The 16,257-nt window shown below is 42.7% G+C and overlaps 1 protein-coding gene across 1 annotated transcript; it reads right to left on the reverse strand.

The window, feature by feature from the left end:
* Positions 1-339: 339 nt before the first annotated feature.
* RBM22 (RNA binding motif protein 22) lies at positions 340-10,980 on the reverse strand. Its single transcript, XM_025387987.1, has 11 exons — positions 10,805-10,980; positions 10,316-10,369; positions 9,100-9,129; positions 8,364-8,496; positions 6,334-6,434; positions 6,076-6,248; positions 5,048-5,248; positions 3,617-3,781; positions 2,763-2,851; positions 2,443-2,574; positions 340-1,425 (listed from the first exon to the last, which is right to left on the reverse strand). The coding sequence occupies exons 1-11, from the start codon at positions 10,856-10,858 to the stop codon at positions 1,295-1,297; spliced, it is 1,263 nt and encodes a 420-aa protein (XP_025243772.1). The 5' UTR covers positions 10,859-10,980; the 3' UTR covers positions 340-1,294.
* Between the last annotated feature and the right edge of the window lie 5,277 nt (positions 10,981-16,257).

The following is a 16,257-nucleotide window of genomic DNA, read 5'->3' on the forward strand; positions in this document are numbered from 1 at the left end:
GACTTCTTAAAGTTACCCTTTATCAACCACCATACACCAGGATCTGTGCTAAGTGTTTCTGTGCACTATCTTATTTCAACCTCACAATCACCCTTTGAAGTAAGTACTAAAAAGGTCTGGGCCTTTTAAATCATCATGGAATCTAACCCAGGAATAGGCTGAGGTAAAAAAATAATAAAATAAGTGAATCATCATGGAATGGATATAATCAAAAGTCTAAAGCAACATTTAAAAAATTTACAATATATAACTCATTTCCATTAAATAACTTCCACTGACCTCGAGTTCAGCTACCAAAGGATAAAGAGGAATCTAGAAATAAACCCATGACAACATTTCAAAAATTGACCCGTTTTAATTATTTAAAAACAAAAACACATCAAATTTCCTTTACCATCTACAATTCAGTTATATCCAAACACTCTAAGACCAAACAGAAGCAGGGATGACAATGAGACACTGAAGACACACGAAGGTGAATGCTGACGACTATCAGAGTCCCAGCAGGAGGTCACAAGTCTTTCATTCACACGCTCCAATGCTTTTCATTTGTTAAAGAACGTGTTTTACAGGAAGTTCTTTACAGTAATTTCATGCCAGACACCAGGTTTCTTCAATGGTACACAGCTCCATTAAATTTGTTTCCATCCAGTTGACAGGAATAAAAAGGAATTTTTAGTTTTGTCTTTTTTTTGGGCCGTAGAGACTTAAAATGGTCAGATTCCTTTAGGAATAAATGAGGAAAAGGAGAGGAAAGAAAAGATCTGGGCTGTGCTGGTGCTGGTTTCTACTCATCTTTCTGAGGGTGTGACTTCAAAAGAGTTGAATCACACTTAGGCCACTCCAATGATTAGTACTAGTTATCTTTTTTTTTAACAGGATGGAAAGGAAAATACTCAATGGACATAAAAATGGTCAAAGGTTTTTTTACCGCAGGTCAATTATTCCCCCGCCCAAAAAATATACAAAATGAACATATAATTGGGATGGTAACTCTGCTGGACATTCCAATTCACTCATCTGCTTGTCCCCCACACAGGTAAGGGGAACAGGCATTAGGCTTTATTAGTCGTGTTATAGCAGTAACCAGATGTGTTAACGGCAGCTTATTTACGGTCCATCGATCCTTTGAACATGTGTAGGAAAGCATGGCTGTCAGTCTCCGAATGCCCACATCTGAGCACATTCAGCTACCATGGAAACTACAAGGGAAGGACAAATATATTTATTCCAAGATTTACTGGGAGTTTTAAGTGCCCTTTCTTCCACAGAGCCCCAGAGTGGTGACAAGGTGCTAGGGGCTGCTGTGTTTCCCAGCGTGAGCTCCCATCCTCTGAGGGTCCTGAGAAGGATAGTGGATTGGTCCTGGAGCCCTCATGAAAGGAGGGGGTGGTCCCATTGGGTGAAACATGTGTGGCCCAAAACCTGCAGATACGAGAGAACAAATGTGTTAGGCTTGCAGTTTCCTTGATAACCTTTCAAACCTCTCAATCTTGCTAAGGTTAAAACCATCTACACATAAATCAAGGTTGACACGGGGCTTAAGCAAATGTCAGTTCACAAAACTTGCTTCCACCTGTTATTTCCTTGGTTTTAGAAACCTTTCCCCGCCAAGTCCAGAAAACTCCAGAGCACACAAGGTATCGCCTAGTATGTCGTCTGAGTCTCTGCTATGTATCCAACACGCCAAATCCTACCAGACAGGAGTCAGTCAGGATTTGGGAGATAAGGAAGAAATCAGGCTGATGGCAAGACTGTGTCATCATTAACCTTAATGCCTGACACCAGAATGGAGGGGGTTCAGAAACCAGATTCACTTTAGAGTATGGGCTCTCTGCCACAGGAGAACTGGCTACCTGTGATTTCCTTCCACTGTTAACGCTGTCTAGAGCAGTGCTATACAAAGTGCCAGTCTTCCACCTATTTCTGGCCACTGAAAAGACAAAGAGCTTGAGTCAGAATGTAAATCATATGACCAGGCACAGTGTAGTTCATCTGACAGTTTTTTTGGTAACAAGACTTTCTCAATGAAGGAAGGGGTTCACTGATTTACATTTCGGCACAAGCTCCTGATCTGGTGGCAGACAGATGATAAACACTTTGTAAAATGACACCCACTCACAGCCCACACTGACCAATAGTGCTCTAGGGCATCCACTAGCATTCAGTTTAGAAAAGGGAACAAACTGGTGATAGATCTTTGTAATCTAATAATCTTACTCTGATGACACATATACTCGGATCTTTAGAAAACTGGCCCCTTTCTTCTCCTTGGCAGAGCAGGAGAAAAAAAAATATCAGAAATCCCAACAGATCAACTTTACTTATAGACTTCTACAGAGCAAACTCACAGGATTTGGACGTGTTGAACGTGATGGTGACGTTTATGAGACAGAACTTTCACAAGGATTTCTCTGGGCTAAGAAGGAAGATGGAAGTTACCTGGGGGAGGAGGTGGAGCAATACCAGGGGGCGGTGGCAGAGCAATGTTCACCACAGCTGGAGGACCACTTGGGGGCAAGTTGAAGTAGTTGGCAGAGGCTTCTTCTTCTGCCGCAGGAGGAGGAGGAAGAGCTGGAGGAGAGAACATAGTCAACATAGAGGGGAGAACAATTGTGCAACAGTTTCTACCACCTTTACATTCACAGAGGTCCTATTGGGTGAGCAGAGTGGCAATGAGAACAAGACCTGGGTCCCGTCTTCCAAAATAGGAACATCAGGGCAGACGGAGCTTCTGAAGTCAGCAGGAAGTCTGCACTCACCTCCTGGCAATCCTGGAACAGGTTCTAGTTTGATCCCAGAGTCTGTAGTTCCGTCTTTCTCTTTTTCTTTTCCTCTGGCTGCTTGGGATCTGGGAAACACACATGCATACAGTCGGCACTTTGGCCCACCTTATCTCACACGTCTGCTTCCTAAATTCCTCAGTCCAATGGAGTTCCTTTGCTCTACCTCCTCCTCAGCACACACTTTTCCCATCAATGCCACTGTGCACAGTGAATAAGAACAAAGGTTTTGACACCAGAAAAGACCTGGGTTCAAAACCTGCTAGAACTATCATAAGGACCAGAAGAGGCAACACATACATGTTTAGCACTGTGCTTACCACATAGGGAGCTCTCCACAAAGGCAGATGCTGCTATTAGCCATCTCTTCCCGGGTTCTAAGTTGGAGACATGTTCCCCCTTTGAACTGAGTCTTTCACCTGTGTCTCTCTTATGCAATCATCACTTTTAAACTTAAAATAGCGATTCTTCCTTGTTTTATCTTCTCCATTGGACAATCAGCCTCCAAAGGCAGAATCTAGGTCTAATTCATTTATAAACCCTGAAACTCACCTTTCATACCCTGGCTATTATACCTGGCCTATAATAGCTAGTCACAAAAACATGAACCTTCAAAGGAGCAGATTATACAACAAACCCCTGAATACATTTCCAAAGCAGGGTTCTCCCAACATCCACAGGAATCAAGTATCAAACAGAGTGACTTTTGAAAGATCTCTTTAAAGATCCTGTTCATTTAAGCCTGTTAACCAATAGCCTCCTAGTCTCCAGACAATGACACAGTTTCTTAAAAATGTGAGCAAAATGTCACTTAAAAATAGTTTAATTCTCACCTTCCCCATTTCACATTCAGTCTGCGGCCATTTACAATCAACTTATTAAAGGACTTCTCAGCAGCCACTTCTGCAGCTTGCCTTGTGGCAAACTGGATGAAAGCACACTGCTGTCTCTGCACAACAGTGATCGTCCGGATCTCTCCAAACTGGTAGAAATGATTTCTGAAGGGATACAGGCAGAAAAAAAATGAAAATGGGAGTGAACAAAGATGTTCCCAAGAGACTGAAAATGGATTAACTTTCAGTGACACACCACTAGGCAGGTGGGCCCCAAGGTTATCTACCTAACTACCCTCAGGTCTTCCCTCCCATATCTTGTCCTAATGTGGGTGCTGCTTATTGAGAGAAGGAAAGAGAAATGAGTAAATAAAGGTTCTCAAACATCTCAGGGTTTTTTCCCCATGGAGGAAAGGGAGTTCTAATAGGTTCCTTAAAGTCCCTAAATCCTAGATAAGGGGTTGGCAAACTACAGCTCTCAAGGCCCATGAGCCGAGAGTGTTTAAAACAAGAATATATGACAGAGACTGCATGTGGCCCACAATGCCTAAAATATTCACTATCCAGCCTCTTACAGCAAAAGTCTGCCAACCCCTGGGGGTTGTCTAGCTCACTCAGATAGGGTTTAACGGAGACAGGCTACCAAGGGCAGGTTATAAACTTACAGGAGTTTCTTCTCCACTTTATCTCTTTGGAAGAGGTAATTTCCATTACTATCTGCCCAGATGTCTCATCTAGCCAAGCATAATACAAGCCAAAAATAATACAAATGTATCAAATGCCAGTCTCTTTAAAAAGCCAACAATTTAAACCATAAGAGTTTTATCATCACAAAGCTCTCCCTCCTCTACATAATTAATCATACTTGGATGCGTGCCATCCTTTAAAACCTGGCTGTTAGGTCAAATAGAATTCTGTGTCATTATTACCATACGCCAGGATGGATAAGCACTCTTTGTGCTTTGGTTTTGAGATAGGGTCTCACTGTGTTGCTTAAGCTAGAGTGCAGTGGCGCAATCACAGCTCACTGTAGCCTTGATCTCCCAAGCTCAAGCCATCCTCCTGCCTCAGCCTCCCAAACAGCTGGGACTACAGGCACAAGCCACCACACCCGGCTAATTTTTTTGATTTGTTAGGAGGGATGGGGTCTCACTATGTTGCTCAGGTTGGTCTCAAACTCCTCAGCTCAAGAGATCCTCCCAAAGTGTTGAGATTACAGGCATGAGGCACTGTGCCCAGCCAGATAAGCACATTATTACTGTGGCACCATAAAGGACAATTTTACAAAAATTCCAGTCAGCATGATACTAACAGTAGAGACACTAAAGAAAAATGGATTTTGTACAGAATGATCATCCTTGCAGTTTTTGCAAATAAATTATCCCAGGGCAGTTAAAGGCAAAAATAACTCTTTAACTTATACCCACAAACCTTAAATCTGTCTCAGTAATCGTATCACCTAGACCACCAACATATAGTGTAGTGATAGTTTTATCCTCTGGTGGGTCCAGCCGAGGCATTGTTGAAGCCCGCTTTAGAAGCTTGTCAGCTACAGGATCATTGATTCCGTAATATCGATCTTTAATATTCTGATCAGCAAGGGGGTCATCTGGATCTGTAGGCTTCTCATGTCTATGATTCAAGAAAAAAACAAGGCATAAAGGTGAAACAAAGGTGAAAAAAATGGTATCTTCCAAGAGTAGCTACATATTAAAGTCCTAGATACACATTCTGAAGTGCCTTTTGAACTAGAAACTATGGTTTCTACCAAAATACAATTACCAAAATAGACCTAATACCAAGAGATTTACTGTATGACAAAAGGAATTCCTAGCCTCCTAAAAGCCATTAGGCCATCTAGGATGCCAAACTTTCCTTATAAATAAAAACTCTTGACATGATCCGCCCCCTCCTGCCCCCCAGAAAGGGACACATGATTACCCCTCTCTAGCTCAATGATTCTTAACACATTTGGGGTATTGTATTCCACTGAGAATCTGATTAAAGCTATGGACCTAGCTCCAGAGAAAGCACATATATTATTTTTTAGGGGGTAGGGTTAACTAATCCCAAATTTAAGAACTCCTAATACAGATGCTTGACAGTCTTAACCAAAACATACACACCCTTTAGTAGTCTGACCTTACTTTGACTTCAACTATACATTGAGAGTCAAGTGTTTAAATCATGGCAGTGAAGATGTACTTCTCAGGTAGAAATGTTTAGGGCCAGCATCCATATTGTATGGCATAGCAATTTAGTTTCCAAGGCTCGATTGTAAGTAAAAACTACAATTTATTCATGCTCTTCTAAATTTCATAGTTCTAAGACATCAGATACACCACATTAGTTGTATGACCTTTAGATTTTAAAGCAGAAACAGTTTAAGCTAGCATCTCCCATTTCTTAGATGAGAAATCATCTGAAAGCAAATACTGAAAATGAGGCTTGGCTCTTGCCTGTATGGACATTCCTCTCCTCTCTTACACTCTCCTTTCACCCAGAAGGAGCAAATGTGGGGTCGATTCCTTTTGTAGTAGGGTGTGGTCCGGGCCAGTTTGAGCAGCATGTCACTGGTAGATGTGGCTTTCCCCAGCATGCCAACTGGCCGTGTTCCATCAGAGTTAGAAATCTAAGTGAGGATGACAAATTCAAAAGATAAATTATGCAGACTGTGTCAATTCATTAGGATTTTTACCCAAAAAGTGGCAGCATACCTCTCTCTCCATATTCTGTGTATAGTACTCTTTGTTGACATCTGACTTTGGCATGTCATCTTTGAAAGACAATCCTGCGTCACGAACCTGGATGGGCAGGCCTGGTACAAAAAAACAGGAGAGAGACCTCAGATGTATTTTAAAACATATCCATACTAACCATGCACACAGAATACATCACCTTTCCCTTCCCCTCCTTCCTATTTAGTACCAGAGACCTTACTATGTTTCTATTCAAACTCTTTAGCACCATCAGGTTACTTCTGCTACACAGCATGCTAAGAAATTGTCCAAATTCCTGAGCTGTCAGGAAATTTGATGAAATCAATGTTTTAGAAAACCTTTTAGGCTGGGTGTGGTGGCTCAGGCCTGTAATACTAGCACTCTGGAAGGCTGGGGCTGACGAACAGCTTGAGTCCAGGAGTTCAAGACCAGTCTGGTCAACATAGTGAAGCCCCATTTCTACAAAAAATACAAAAATTAGCTGGGAGTGGTGGTGTGCACCTGTAGTCCTAGCTACTCAGGAGGCTGAGGTGGATCACCTGAACTTGGAAAGGTTAAGACTGCAGTGAGCTGTGATCATGCCACTGCACTCCAGCCTGGGCAACAGTGAGACCCTGTCTCAAAAACAAAAACAAAAAAATTATAAAAGAAAATTTTTAGATGAACAAACTGTGCCCATGGTCATATTCAACTTGTAAATTAGTAACGCACCTACTTTTTATTACAACATGATTTACCTAAAGTAAATGTAAAAGTGGTTTCTTTGGTTAGTCCTACAGATCATCTGGATAGTCACAGTCATGTAAGGGTCACTGTACTCCAGGACCAGACACCTCCTTAACAAACATATAAATAATATTACATAAAATGTGGCCAGAACTCTGACCAGAAGAGTAACTCTAATGAACTTAACATACATAAACTCATATATATTTTTCCCTTTCCTTTAATAGTAGAAACTCTTGTTGAAAAATTATCTTTCTGAAAAACAGTCACCTACTGTTTAGAAAAAAAAAATACTCCCAAAAACAGTTACTCTGAAACAGTAGCAATGTATCAGTTCTCACAACACAATTGAGACAAAAGTCTAAAGCACAATTAGGCTGGCTGTGGTGGCTCTGGGAGGCCAAGGTGGGAGGACTGCTTGAGGCCAGGAGTTCAAAACCAGCCTGGGCAAAATAGTGACACACACACACACACACACACACGTGCACTGGGTGTGGTGGTATACCAGGAGGCAGAGGCATACCAGGAGGCAGAAGGCGTGAGCCTAGGAGTTCAAAGTTGTAGTGAGCTGTGATCACACCACTGTACTCTAGCCTGGGTGACAAAGTGAGACCCCAACTCAAAAAGTAAAATAAAATAAAGCACAATTACCCTGTGAGCTTCTGGTTGGCATGGTGGAAAAAAGCTCTGGATCAAGAAAGAAGCCTAAGGCAAATAAATTATCTGTCACAGGATCAATGCCTTTTACCTCACTTGGGCTGCAGAGATGAAGGCTGAGGCCACTTTTTTTTTTTTTGAGACGGAGTCTTGCTCTGTCGCCCAGGCTGGGGTGCAGTGGCCGGATCTCAGCTTACTGCAAGCTCCGCCTCCCGGGTTTACGCCATTCTCCTGCCTTAGCCTCCCGAGTAGCTGGGACTACAGGCGCCCGCCACCTCGCCCTGCTAGTTTTTTGTATTTTTTAGTAGAGATGGGGTTTCACCGTGTTAGCCAGGGTGGTTTCGATCTCCTGACCTCGCGATCCGCCCGTCTCGGCCTCCCAAAGTGCTGGGATTATAGGCTTGAGCCACTGCGCCCGGCCTAGGCCACTTTTGATTAATTCCCAAATTTTCCTTAAGTTCCTACTATTGTTCAGGACTCTAGAACAGACTAATTATGGTTCTTTTCCTGGGAAAAGCAGACCACAGCAGACATTCCAAAGTGAAATCAGAACCAGAGCTAGGGTGAGAAGTGGGAGACAAAAGACTGGCTTGTAGTTTTAGGCACCTGCACACTTTCAGATCTATTGGACAGGTCAAGCATACCATACTCTAGGTCTAAGAGGCAGGTCTGACAGACATTCTTCAATTTACTGCAGGTTTGGCACACTTCAGTCTTCTTGAAACGCATGCGGACTCCAGGGCACCAGCGAAACACTGTGAATGGCCTGGCACAGATCTGGAACACAAAACAAGAGCCACAGAATGTTAATGGCCCTGATCTGGGCAATCTGGAGCTCTGATAACAATGGGGCATTCAAAAAAGGATCCCTGAATGTAGGGTTTAGAAGAGACCTTAGCAACCATCTAGTTGATTTGATGTTTCAATACAATTTTCAGCATCCTTCTCCAGCAAAAATTCAGAGTACAGAAATGAAATAGCCAAAAGGTCAAAGTTCTTCCCATCCTAGAGGTAAGCACCAATAATAATCTGAACCTTAATCTTTTTTAGGGGGAGTGGGGAGTGTCATAAAATTTTTTGAGAATCTTCTGACAGGGATGACCTTCCTCCTCAGCTAAAATGCTCATGTGGACAGTCATATACCACCTGGTATACAAACTCCTTCAATGCCCATCCACTGACATTAGAATCTCTACATCAGAGGGTTCATTTTCTTACCTCCCACATAAATAGTTGCCAACCAATGAATATATCAGTAATACATAAAAAGTTGTATGGCACTGATTTTTACTGGAAGACCTCAAAACTTAGTAAGCTGAAGGCTAATAAGAGAAAAGAAAAATGAAACAGAAATCATTACTCTTTAACAGACATACTTACTTTGCATTCCTTCCCATACTTTTCTTTGGTCTATAATAGGAAAAAAATAGAAAAGAACTGGAGTTACAGAAAGAAAAAAGCCAGGTGTCTACTATTTCCTTAAACATAACCCAAGAAATGTGTCTGGAAATCCCTGGCATCCTAGAGAGAGAGAAAAACAACAACAACAACAACAACAAAAACCAAAACCCAAACTTTTTTGGGAAGAGGGTAGGAAACATACTATAACAACATATTGTAAGTTATAACATCTCAAGAGTATACGGATCTGGGCCAGGTGGCAGCGGCTCACGCCTGTAATCCCAACACTTTGAGAGGCCAAGGTGGAAGGATCACTTGAGCCCAGGAGTTCCAGACCAGCCTGGGCAACATAGCAAGACACTGTCTCCACAGGAAAAAAAAAAAAATAGAGTATATGCATCTAATACTAGGTAACTGAGTGTCTTTCCACAGCCACAACTCCTAGGTTCATTTTTGGCTCCCAAGTTCACTCCCAAGAACTAACATTCCTAATGGTTTCCACAATCCCTAAATCAGAGAGGATACAGCTATGGCCCGCCCACTTTACAAAGTTTAGTCAAAAGGTAGCTACTGTAGATTTCCCCTGTGCTAATGCCCGGAATATAGTAAATGTTCTGTTTAAACAGAACTATTCAAACATCTTGAACCATTCAAACATCTTGCACATACTAACATATCAACATCTCTACGACTACACAATAATACAGACCTAACCTAATTATTGTTAACTGGTTCTAATTTTACCCTTGTTTATAAGAAAGGGGGAATGCTTAAAGAGATAAAGTACACTGGCCAAAAGGCATTTGACCAGGAGTCAGGAAACCTAGTTTTTAGTTCTGGTTCTCCTCCTATCATGCTGACATTCCTACAGCCAGAATATCTGAACTTAAATCCCAGCTCCATTCATCACTATTGTATGAAAAGACACAAACGCTCTCACCTTCTGGTCAACAGACCTATTTCCTGGGTAAATGCTCAACAAATACTAGCTATCATGATTACCCCTACATTACAGGAGTGTTACCGGATTCGTAAGTAAGAGAATACACATGACAGTTCTTTGCAAGTCGTCCAGCACTTTGGGTTAGTAAAAGAGCATCATTTTTTCTGCTTGTCTAAGAGAAACACTTCACAGTGTGCAAGTACCACAACACTGACAGGACATGAATAACTCGTTTCACACGCGATCACTCACCATTCGGATATATGGGTTTTCTCCAAGACATGTCTGGCACAGAATGGGGAAGTCCTGGTGAAAATGGGAAATCTGGTTGAGGACCACCTTCCGAAGACCCTGACACCTCAGTGACACTTGGGGCGGCGAGGGGGCGGGAAGCCAGGGTGGGGAACAAGGTACGGCAGGAACCCGAAGTCCATCACGACCCGATCGCGGGAGGGGGCGCTGTCTGCACTTCCGGCAGGCGGCGGGAGAAAAGAAAACCAGCTCGAATAGGCTGGAGGGGGCAGGGATGGAAAGGGCGCTGGTCCCGGGACCCTGGCTAAGCCCCCGCCCTTCAAGCCCGCAAGAGGATCGCCCTCCGGCCTCCTGCTCCGGCCAAAGCTAGGCCACCGCGTTGGCTCCTCCCCGGAATTCCTTCGGCCGCGCCGCAGGCCCTGTCCTGCGAGCTTGCAAGGTGCGCGGCTTCGCCTCCTCCTTCCATCCTCCTCCGGCAGGCACACTCACCGCATCCTCCCAGTTCTGCCTGTTGTAGGTGTTGGAACCCAGAGAGGTCGCCATCTTGAGAGCGTCCGGAGGCAGCTGTAGCTTCCGAGTTGGGAGAGAGGACCGCCACAATCCCGTCAAGCCCTGAGCCTAGTGCCGGGCTAGTCGGCGTCTTAATTACGCGTCCAGTGCCTCTTCCGGGGCGGAGCCTTTGCGTCATGACGTCGCCCGCTCTTGGAATTTCTAAGCTTAACAATCCGGGTGCTGTTATATTGTACCTGGATGCTTCATTTGAGTTTTTGCCTGCTTGGAAAGAAGGGCCACACGTGCAGCTGATTTATTTAAAAATTGGGCGAAAGAATAAAGTAAGACGTAATGCTTAAGAGGCTGGGATTAAAACAGCGTTCCCTACCATTGAGGCGCTTATTATGCCAAATGCTGGGCGAACGTCTTGCGGTTCCATGTCTCATTTGTTCTTATAACCTCTCTGTAGGGCTGCCAGATTCTTATTCATTCTCTCTCTCTCTCTCTCTCTCTCTCTTTCTCATTACAGAACGTCTAAAGTTGAATTTCAGATCAACCGCGAATCGCTTTTTAATTATAAATATACTTGGTACCTACTTGTACTAAAGTAGGATTCGTGGTTGGTCTGAAAGTCACATCACTTAACCAATCTTCCTGTATTTTATCTGGTAACTCTACCCTGTAGGCAAGTATGATGATCCCTCTTTTATAGAAAAAAGAAAACAGGTTTAGAGAGATTAATCTAATCTCTCCTGATTTAGCTCCTAGTTGTGGAGCTAAAAAGTAGTGAAGCCACAAATTCAAAGACATTAGTACTGTTTCATTTCCAGCTTCTGAAATGACAAGGGTCTTATGAATAAACATATGCATTATTTGATTTTTGGAATAACTCGTAACCACTCCGCCAATATTTTATGAGTTTCAAGCCATTCTGGTACCACTTTCATACTTAATGGGTCATCAAACTACCTAACATATTTATTTAAATCACCTCAGGAAAAAAAGGTTGATTTAAGTATAACTTCACATAAATTTTTATCCTTTTTAGTTTTGAATTTTTTACATACATTCACTACAGTCAAATATGGAATTGTCTATCATCCCCAAAGTTTCCTTGTTTCTGTAGTTAATCCACTTATCCCTATACTCAAACCATGGCAATCACTAATTTGTGTTCTGTCCCTAGTTTTGCTTTTTCCAGAATGTCATATAAATGGAATCCTACATAGCCTTTTGGATCTGATTTTTTTCACTTAGTATTTTGTAGTTGAGATTTCATCCGTATTGTTACATGTATCAATAATTTCTTCTTTTGTATTACTGAGTAGAATTCCATTGTATGGATATATCATACAATTCACTTGTCAGTTGCTGGACATTTGGGTTGTTCCCAGATTTTAGTGAATATAAATAAAACCATTATAAACATTGACATACAGATCGTTGTATGGAGATCGGGTTTCATTTTGCTTGTGTAAATACCTTAGAGTGAGATTATTTGTTCATATGGTAAGTATATCTTTGCCTTTATAAGAAAGTCCTTGGGTTTATCTGAGCTTCTTGGATCTGTGATTTGATGTCTTATTATATTTGGAAAATTCTCAAGTATCATCTCTTCAGTCTTCTGCCTGGTTTCTACATCTGTGACTCCAATTTCACGTGTCTTGTGAGGGGTGCAAGGTCAGAAATAACAGAGTCCACATACATTTGTGTTTTTCCACATGTCAGACTTTCACTGATGCTATTTCAATCAAAAAAGGCATGAACTATGTTGAGTTTCCAAGAAAGCAATTCTCCTTAGTACTTCCCACTCACTGAGCACTCAGAGCCTTGGACACACAGGCTCAAGGCACTCCTTAGGTCAATAAATATTGCAAAGCATGCATAATAGTATACTTATTCCTCATATAAATATTACAGAGTGAACATTCCACAAACAAAATAACATTTAACATTAAGAGAAAAGGGATAGGAGCCCTTTCTCCTTTTAAGTTTGGAGCCCTCAAAATCATCTCCTTGCCTCCCTTTTTCCTTCTTTCCTCCCCCAATTTTTTTTTTAAATCTTTGTGGGACATGACTTCTAGGAATGAGCCTTCCTAGCAACATGGGACATGACTTCCTAGGAATGAGCCTTCCTCGCAACGTGGGACCTGAATTTCCTGGAATAAACCATCCTAGCGACAAGAAACCAGCTCAAAAAAGGAGGAAAAAGCAACCTGAGGCCAGGAACACATACTCCTTTTAAAATGCTTTCTCCAAAAGATTTTAAAGAAAAAAAGGGGGAAATGTGAAAGGATATTAAATCTTGGGACCCCGTACTCATTAAGCCAAAGGGAAAAGTCCAGCTGGGAAGTGGGTCACGCAAACCTGCCTCCCGCTTTTGGTTCCTAAATAAGATGGCTACAAGATGGAAAGCTACATGTTTCCCCCATATTTTGCCCACAAGGAAATTCCTAGTGAGGAATTTTACTTTCCTAGAAAGGAACAAAGAAAAGAGAAGAAAAAAATATATAGGGACTAGGCCAGATTTATAGCAACAAAAAGGAGAGCAAACCTGGAAGCTGGGTCAGGCTCTATTACTGCCTTCTCAATTAAAGCAATTCTCTGGGCAATCATTACCTTAGCCCTTTTGGTTGCACATTGACTTATTTGCAGACACATACTATAACAACACTGTAAGTAGAAGCAGGACAGAACACAAATTATTATTCCTCCTATTATAAGCAATAGCTTCTGCCACTAAATTCCCCAGGATCCAAACCAACCACTCAAGCAATGGATTAGTGAGGGTTTTGGATCTGACAGTTGGTTATCTGGGTTTTTGTATCAGTCATAAGTCAGGTTATGTTCTTCAATTCATCTGGAATATACACACAACGTTGTTTTTATGATGGCACAGGTTCCCTTGTGCTGCCGTGAGTATACCTAAAGCCATATAGTTCTGCAGCACAGCTTTCCTCATAAGCATGACTTCATTGCTTAGCAAAGAGGTACTCATGCAGCTACCATTTAGGGCCTTTGAGTGTAATTTGATAAAGCCTCTATATGCCATATAACATCTTCAATACCTATCTGTGGTACAAAGATTGAAGCTAAGTGATCATACCACTGGAATACCGAACGTGTCCAGTGAGATTGTAAATGAGAAGGGTTTGCTGGTTCTGGAAGGGTCTGAATTACTGGGCAACATATGGAGGAGGCACGTAGCTTTTCATCTTGTAGCTATCTTATTTAGGAACCAAAAGCAGGAGACAGGTTTGTGTGACCCAGTTCCCAGCTCAACTTTTCCCTTTGGCTTAATGAGTTTGGGGTCCCAAGATTTAATTTCCTTTCACAATATATATTGTCCATATATTCTTTCTCTTTTGTTTGAGATGGGGGTCTCACTTTGTCCCCCAGGCATGATCATAGCTCACTGTTACCTAGAATTCCTGGGTTCAAGGGATCCTCCAGCCTTAGCCTCCCAAGTAGCTGGGACCATAGAAGCAGGCCACGGTGCCCAGCTAATTTGTAACTTTTTTGTAGAGACAGGGTCTCGCCATGTTGCCCAAGCTGGTCTCGGAACTCCTGGGCTCAAGTGATTCTCCAGCCTTGGCCTCCCAAAGTGCTGGGATTACAAGTGTGAGCCATGGCACCTGGCTCCATATTTTCCACTAGTTTTAACATTGTAGGGGCCAACAGAAAAGTTCCCCTTTCCCCTCTTAAGATTCACTGAAAATTAACTAGCAAAAGACAGATTAATAGGAGAAAAGGCATACAAATTTATTTGATCATAGTTTTACATGACACAGGAGCCTTCAGAATGAAGACCCAAATGGGAAATTGTCCATTTATATGCTTAGGTTCAACAAAGTATGGACAGTTATGTAGAAATAGGATTGGATAAAAAGGGTACTGATTTAGTGCTAATAGACTGAGTGGGGAAACCCAGTGAGGCCTGTCTGTCTAGATTCTTGGTCTCTCTCGGCAGCATTCCTTCCTTCTGGGTATGGACAGGACCCTCTTTGGAATGGGCGTCTTATGACCTATGATCGAAAACAAGGTAGCTCAGATAATTTCTTTAGAGCCAGTTTTTACACAGAAAAGCAAGGGGGAAGTTATTTTTTTTTTTTATTTTTATTTTTGAGACAGAGTGTCACTGTGTCACCCAGGCTGGAGTACAATGGCGCCATCTCGGTTCACTGCAACCTCCGCCTCCCGGGTTCAAGTGATTCTCCTGCCTCAGCCTCCAGAGTAGCTGGGATTACAGGTGCGCGCCACCACGCCTGGCTAATTTTTGTATTTTTAGTAGAGACAGGGTTTCACCATGTTGGTCAGGCTGGTCTTGAACTCCTGACTTTGTGATCCACCTGCCTTTGCCTCCCAAAGTGCTGGGATTACAGGCGTGAGTCACCGCACCTAGCCTATAGTAGTATTTTTACATTTTATGGCTGGCTTTGGGGAAAAGGGGTTCTCTCTATGACCCACCTTGAGGAAAAGGGATTCAGTGTCTGTGGCTAGGCTTGGGGAAGAATGAAGGGCCAGAGACAGGAAGGCAGAAGGTCAGAGAAACTTTTGCTTCTGAGGCTGCTTCAGAGCCTTAACTTGGGGTATCATTTTCTGAGCCCCAACATGTTAAAGTCTCTGTCCATTAGTTCAAACATCTGGGTCATTTCCACATACAGTCCTATAGATTGCTTTGTGAGGAATGTGTTGTTTATTTTTGCTTTTTTGTGTGTCTCGATTCTTTATTGAATGCCAGTCATTGCTTACATATTTTCTTTTTTTTTTTTTTTTTTTTTTTTTTGAGACAAGGTCTCACTCTCTCGCCCAGGCTGGAGTTAGTGGTGCAGTCTCAACTCACTGCAACCTCTGCCTCCTGGGTTCAAGCGATTCTCATGCTTCAGCCTCATGAGTAGCTGGGACTACAGGCCTGCACCACTACACCTGGCTAATTTTTGTACTTTTAGTAGAGATGGGGTTTCACCATGTCGGCCAGGCTGGTCTTGAACTCTTGGCCTCAAGTGATCTCCCTGCCTCGGCCTCCCAACATGCTGGGATTACAGGCGTGAGGCACCATACCCGGCCGAGTCATTGCTTATATAACAGAAGAGAATGAGGTAAATCATATTAATGCTCGGTAATGGACAAGTGTGTTCTCTTAGACCATCTGCATGGGGTTTGGTCAATCTGGTCAGGAATCGAGCTGGGTTTTTTTGGTTTTTTTTTGAGACGGAGTTTTGCTTTTGTTGCCCACATTGGAGTGCACTGGTGCGATCTTGGCTCACCGCAACCTCCACCTCCCGGGTTCAAGTGATTCTCCTGCCTCAGCCTTCTGAGTAGCTGGGATTACAGGCATGTGCCACCACACCCGACTAATTTTGTAGTTTTAGTGGAGATGGGGTTTCTCCATGTTGGTCAGGCTGGTCTCAAACTCCTGGCCTCAGGTGATCCGCCTGCCTTAGCCTCCC

This window comes from Theropithecus gelada, chromosome 6 (assembly GCF_003255815.1).
Source record: "Theropithecus gelada isolate Dixy chromosome 6, Tgel_1.0, whole genome shotgun sequence".
In the NCBI taxonomy this organism is placed as follows: Eukaryota; Metazoa; Chordata; class Mammalia; order Primates; family Cercopithecidae; genus Theropithecus; species Theropithecus gelada.

What these genes read in the sequence shown, in the direction of transcription:
- RBM22 (XM_025387987.1), bottom strand. Translation starts at nt 10,858, where the DNA reads ATGGCGACCTCTCTGGGTTCCAACACCTACAACAGGCAGAACTGGGAG. An exon ending in CACAGAATATGGAGAGAGAG is followed by an intron (nt 6,249 to 6,333) that starts GTATGCTGCCAC and finishes ATCCTCACTTAG; the next exon opens with ATTTCTAACTCTGATGGAAC. An exon ending in TGCTCCACCTCCTCCCCCAG is followed by an intron (nt 1,426 to 2,442) that starts GTAACTTCCATC and finishes TCGTATCTGCAG; the next exon opens with GTTTTGGGCCACACATGTTT.